This window comes from Columba livia, chromosome 2, assembly GCF_036013475.1.
Source record: "Columba livia isolate bColLiv1 breed racing homer chromosome 2, bColLiv1.pat.W.v2, whole genome shotgun sequence".
Lineage (NCBI taxonomy): Eukaryota > Metazoa > Chordata > Aves > Columbiformes > Columbidae > Columba > Columba livia.
The window spans coordinates 122,156,810-122,162,674 of record NC_088603.1 but is presented as its reverse complement, the minus strand read 5'-3'; the positions used below and the strand labels follow the sequence as shown (position 1 = coordinate 122,162,674).

At 46.4% G+C, this 5,865-nt stretch overlaps 1 protein-coding gene across 1 annotated transcript; it reads left to right on the top strand.

Annotated features, from left to right (window-relative positions):
- Positions 1 to 3,378: 3,378 nt before the first annotated feature.
- Positions 3,379 to 4,715, top strand: MOS (MOS proto-oncogene, serine/threonine kinase). Its single transcript, XM_005506526.3, has one exon. It carries the CDS (start codon positions 3,491 to 3,493, stop codon positions 4,532 to 4,534), a length of 1,044 nt encoding a protein of 347 aa, XP_005506583.2. The 5' UTR covers positions 3,379 to 3,490; the 3' UTR covers positions 4,535 to 4,715.
- Positions 4,716 to 5,865: the final 1,150 nt, after the last annotated feature.

The window sequence follows — 5,865 nt, the reverse complement described above, 5'->3', positions numbered from 1 at the left end:
TACATCCATATCAGTCCTTTAAGGCCCTTGGAATGGGGGCTGACTTCTGTCCAGCAACTCCATGAACAGCAGTAGTAACTGCTGTAGTGGCAAACAAAGAGTTCCTATATTCCTCATATACAAGTGAAATATAAACGGGTGAACCAAGCGAGACTGATTCTGTATTGCTTCTCAGCTGGAAGCACAGATTAGGTCAGGCAGCTGTTGCAGCATCGGATGCAGAGGCATGTTTTACTTGCAGAAATAAGACACACAAGCCTGGAACAAAACCATCACTGCTGCAGGTTATGGTAGCTGTGACCTGTTGCATAGCTATGACATATTGCAGACCTTGGGACACAGACTGTGTGTTTCCCTCTTGTAAGTTCCTGTTGCATTCTCTGCTGGTGACTTCTGCTTCATACAGTTTCCTTTTTCCTGGTGGAAATAGCAGTGAAACAGAACAGTGCGCTTGGAGGCTGCTGTGGGTTCATTCCCCTGAGGAAGGGTGGCTGGGAGGGAAGAGGCAGCTCACCCCCAGCACCCCTGCTCCCCTCCAAAAATGGTTCCCCAGGCCATGCTGTGACCCTCTCCTCCAGCCTGTGGCCGTGCTGGAGCTGAGCAGGGCTGTGAAGTGTGGCAAGGGTGTCCTACAGCGGCTGTACCTCGCGGGAAGTCGCTGCGTCAAGTCCTCAATGGGTTACGGGGAAAATAACATGTATTAAAAATAAAAGCCTGCCTGCTTTGAGATCTGCTTTGGTTGCGTTCACACTGAAAGACACTGAATGTCCTCCTGATCCAGTCCTCAGCAGTCAGCTTGAGACAGGACAGTAAGTTACATGAAGGCTGGTTAGATTCCCAAATAAACCCTTCTTCCTGTTGAAAAATTCAATGTGTTCCCCAAGAACCACACAACCTGCCTGCCATGACAGGGGCAAAACAGCAAGGTTTCTAACAGAAAAAATTGCCAGAAAAGGGACAGCTGGAAGGAGTGGAGACGACAGGGATTTTGATAAAAGTAATATGAAAGGTCTGCTCTATCCTTCCAAATGAGACTTCAACCAAAGAAATTTGGGAACAGCCCTAACCCTCTGCTTTATGAACATAGATTTTACTGCTGTGTTCTGTAGCATTCACAATCTCCAGATACGCTCCTGTAGTTGTGAGCTTAACAGGTCCACCCTCAGCCCCTTCATCCATGCATCCTTCTACCTGCTCCTTTCCCACAACCAGCTTTCCCTTTGAACCCTCTCTGCCACCTTAACCTGCTGAAAATGGGTTGTAACAAGTATGCTTCTCCCATGAGAAGGCCAAAGTTCTTGGAGAATTCATAGCAGGGATGTCTCTCTGCTGCTTTTGTATACTGGATGGCACAGAAGTCCTTGCAAGAAGTGGAGCCCTAGCAGCACTCAGAAAATAGTAACAAAAATTTACTTCTGTCTCCAGTATAGATTCATCTGCTTATCACAGCTTTTCATTTCCATCACACCTTGCCTGCCCAGGAGACATTCCCTGCAAAGATCAGAAGCGAAGACTTTTTCATAGAAGCACAAAAATCACACTGCTGGTCACAAAAGGAGTGTAAAATACCTGTTATCTCCATGGTTTACTTCACTGCCTATTTAAAACTACACTAGAGCTCCTTTGGTCCTCCTGCCACCCCCAAAGCATCCCTTTGGAGCCTGATGTGGCAGGAGCGCCCAGGCGAGGCAGCTGGTCCGCAGGAGGGGATGGCAGCTGGGTACCACCTGCCCCACTTCTGCAATGGCACCAGAGGAGTCCAAGGGCCTCTTGTACTCTCAGAGTCCCTTCTGGGAGCGGGGAGGAAAGAAGAGCCTGTGTTGCCAGGCACCTGCAGGGCCTGTCCCACGCAGGGCCACTGCGAGGCCCTCTGGCATCCCCGACTCTTCACACTCTCACTTGTTAACAGCTCCTACAGTGCATATTAGCACCTATTTACCCAGTTCTTCCCCAGCCTATCTGTTTCACACTGAGAGGTGATAACCCTAATTCCCTGTTCTCATTCATCTCTGGTCCAAGTTTGCTTCCCTGTGAATTGCAATGGCAAATTTCTCCTGATCATGCTAAGCCTCAGTGCCTTGGAAGATCCCCATTGCTGATTTGCTACAGAGTGCTGCCTGAAACCCTCTGACTGAGCTGATCTAGTGTTCAAGTAGGGTCAGAAGATGCCTTTGGGACATTTGGGTTGTCTGTTCAGGTGAACAATCAAACCCTTTCTCAAGGTGGAGACCACTCCAGTTCTGCTTGCACATGTTCTAAGCACCCCTGAAACCTCCCTCAGCACATCTGCACTGCATCTTACTCATCCAGAGCAGCAAAACAAAGGGAACACCAGGAAAACTCTGCAGGAACTGCCTGCGGAGCCAGTGCTGCCCAGAGGTAAACTCTGAAGAAACAGGCGCTGCCAGTCTCTGAAGTCCTGTGGCAGGATCCGTGTTGGCAAAGCTGACATCTGGAGGAAGGTTCTGAAGGGTGAGGAGGTGGAAAATGGGGACCAAGCTTTCCAACATGTACAGAAAGATCCTTAGTGGAATATTCAAAAGCACTTAGCTGCGTAGGTCCCGTAAGGGTGCTCTCACGCATGGTTAACACAGCAGGGACCCAACACCGATGCAGTTAGCATGGGCACTGTGGGTATGTGAAAGTAAGGTCAAAAGAGCAAAAGCTTCTCTGAAAAAACACAAGGACCACCAAGGCAAAATTATGTTACTTTCTGCCAGAACAGCTCCATAAATTTTGCAATAAGCCTACAAAAGAGAATCCAGAAATAAAAGACAAACCTGTAGTAACTGCATGGGGTATGATGGGAAGATGATAAAATCTTTACCTATAATTCCAGTTGTTACATCCAAAGGATGATACAGAGCAATCATTTGTCTTTATGCTGCTATTAAGCTTGCTGTCCTGCATGGGCAGAAATGAGCAACCAAACCAGTCCCCTTGTGCCAGTCATGTTTAAGTGGCAGGTCCCTACAAACACACTTTTATATTTAATTATGCCTACCATGGGCTCATCAAATGCTAGCACTCACCTCTTCAGCTGCTTTCTCTGACAATGACTTTGAGCTGTTTAACAAATCTGATTATGATCATTCCTGCCTGGAGCCATGGTGAAATGCATTTGCCAATCACTGCTTTATTTACTCCTGGGGCATTTTGCTAGAGGCAATTAATGGGCAGAACATCTTTATTTTATCTTAAGATGAAAAATTATGTGAAATACATGTGAGTTAATTTTTTTTTTAGCTTTAAATCTATTTGCCTTGACTTTCTAGAGATTTGCTTCAGGGTTGGAGAAGAATGTTTCCAGGTGAGCCTGATTGGATTCAGCTAGTTGTGACAGATGCAGTTCATTTGGGTGTGGGAGGGAGAATGGTGAAGAAAAGATAAAAGGCTTTGGAAGCCACTATGGCATCCTTTCTGTCAGGGAAACTTTCTGGTCTTCTGCCTTAGTAGCTGCCTTTCATTCTTTTTTTTTTTCCATCTTATTATGCCATCACCTCTTCCTCTGAATTGTTTTCTTCCTTTCGAGTTTTCCTCACCCGCAGATTTGCGACCCTGCAGCAGCCCCTTAGTTATCCCTGGTAAAGACAGCAAACGTTTATTGGGGGAAACTCTTTCAGCCAGGACCCGCCGCTTGCCTCCACGCCTGGCCTGGTGCTCCATTGACTGGGACCAGGTCTGTCTCCTGCAGCCGCTGGGCTCTGGGGGCTTCGGTTCTGTCTACAAAGCCACCTACCACGGTGTAACCGTGGCTGTGAAGCAGGTGAAGAAGAGCAGCAAAAACCGGCTGGCATCACGACAGAGCTTTTGGGCTGAGCTGAACGTCGCCCGGCTACAGCACGAGAACGTGGTACGTGTGGTGGCTGCCAGCACCTGTGCCCCGGCCAGCCAGAACAGCCTGGGTACCATCATCATGGAGTACGTGGGCAACATCACTCTGCACCATGTGATTTATGGCACTGGCAATGCATGGAAACAGGATGATGAAGGAGGATGTGGAAGGAAGGCCCTGAGCATGCAAGAGGCTGTGTGCTATTCTTGTGATGTTATGACTGGCTTAGCCTTTCTTCACTCGCAGGGCATTGTGCACTTGGACCTGAAGCCTGCAAACATCTTCATCACTGAGCAGGGAGTGTGCAAGATCGGAGACTTTGGGTGCTCCCAGAAACTGGAGGAGGGCTTCTCCCAGAGTCCCCATGTTTGCCAGCAAGGGGGCACATACACACACCGTGCTCCTGAGCTCCTCAAGGGAGAGGGGGTCACTGCCAAAGCCGACATCTACTCCTTTGCTATCACCCTTTGGCAAATGGTCATGCAAGATCAGCCCTACCTGGGTGAGCGGCAGTATGTACTCTATGCTGTGGTCGCCTATAACTTACGACCTTCGCTGGCTGCTGCTGTTTTCCACGAGTCACCAGTGGGCCAGAGACTCCAGAGCATCATCAGCTGCTGCTGGAAGGCAAATGCAGAGGAGCGCCCTGGTGCAGCCCAGCTGCTCCCCAGCATCAGAGCCCTCCGGGGCAGCCCCTAGGAACACTCTTACCCCTTCTTTTACTGTTGATTTTCCTTTACCTCCATTTTTCCTCCAAACATAACTAATCTATCTCCTATGTAATCAGAAGGCTTTGTTGATTTTTTTTCCCCATAATTTTAAAAAAAGGAAATGGCTTTGTTATAAGAAGGTTATAAATAAAGAAAGAGGTTTAACTAAAGTGTGGGGTTTTACTGTGGGAGGGGGTAGTGGCAAGGATCAAGATGTTGGCGAATAGGACTTTTTCTGGTTTAGCTGTTGTGTACTGCTTTGTTCAGAGAGAAACAGGGGGAGTGTGATGTGGATAAAAATACTTGTTTTTAAATAAGTAAAAAAGGGGTGGCTTTTGGAAGGTTCTTTGTACCTTTTGATATTTCTAAAATGTTTGTATATGAGTAGTTCTTTACACTAGCCAGGTTTGTGATTTTGAGCTTTTCCTCTTCATTTACCAAGGAATGAGTATGCATCACAAATCAATGAATGCAGGAAAATAGTGTGTCAGTGGGGTTTTTTCTTGTTCTTAGATGTACTTAATTTTGGTAAGTATGCTGTTTCTGAAATGGAAAATGTCAACTGCCCAATCTCAATTGAAAGGAGGAGTCTTTTTGTCAGTCTGAGGCTACTAAGAGTAGGAAGATACATTAACAACTTGTGCTTTTGTTCAACTTCCATGCTGCTAGGTGTGTGGCAACTTGCTAGTTGGCGTATTGTGAACTTTAGTATCTGAAATATTATAAGCACGTCTTGTGTGGAGTGACAAGTACCCAGGTTTTTGAGGTACCAGAGGAGTTTTTTGGGTTTTTGTGTGTGTGTTTGTTTTTTTTTTTTTTTTTTAAAAATAGGTTAAACATGGAGAGAGGATGTATAGATAAAAACACCTCATAAATCAGGGTATAAGGGGGGGGCGGTATTTGCCCTTTGTAATGCATGGGTCAGTATTAGACAAGATACTGGAAATACTGAAGAGGAAGATTGCTTGAAGCAATAATAATGATACTCTGCAGGTGCTCAAAGCATACACTGTTGAACTATCCTGTGCTGCTTCTGTCTTATCTACTGTATTTCCTAATTGGGCTGTAAGATGTCTGGGTGAGCAGCCGCTGTAGACAAGGCTAAAGACAAAGAGCGCTGGTCTCCGGTTTATCAGAACTGATAATTATAGTTCTGTCGATCTCAGCCCTTATCTGGATCTCCGAAGATCCGACTGCTGTAGCTGATATTGTCGTTCTGCTCAAAGACTCTGCTTCTTTTTAAGATGGGAGAAAGAGTGATGTTCCAGTTAAATTGTTTTTCTTCTTTCCCCTTCCTCCCTCTTGTTTCCATTCTGGAAA

Bases quoted from the DNA above. Each gene is read 5' to 3' on its own strand.
- MOS (XM_005506526.3), top strand. From the start codon at position 3,491: ATGCCATCACCTCTTCCTCTGAATTGTTTTCTTCCTTTCGAGTTTTCC.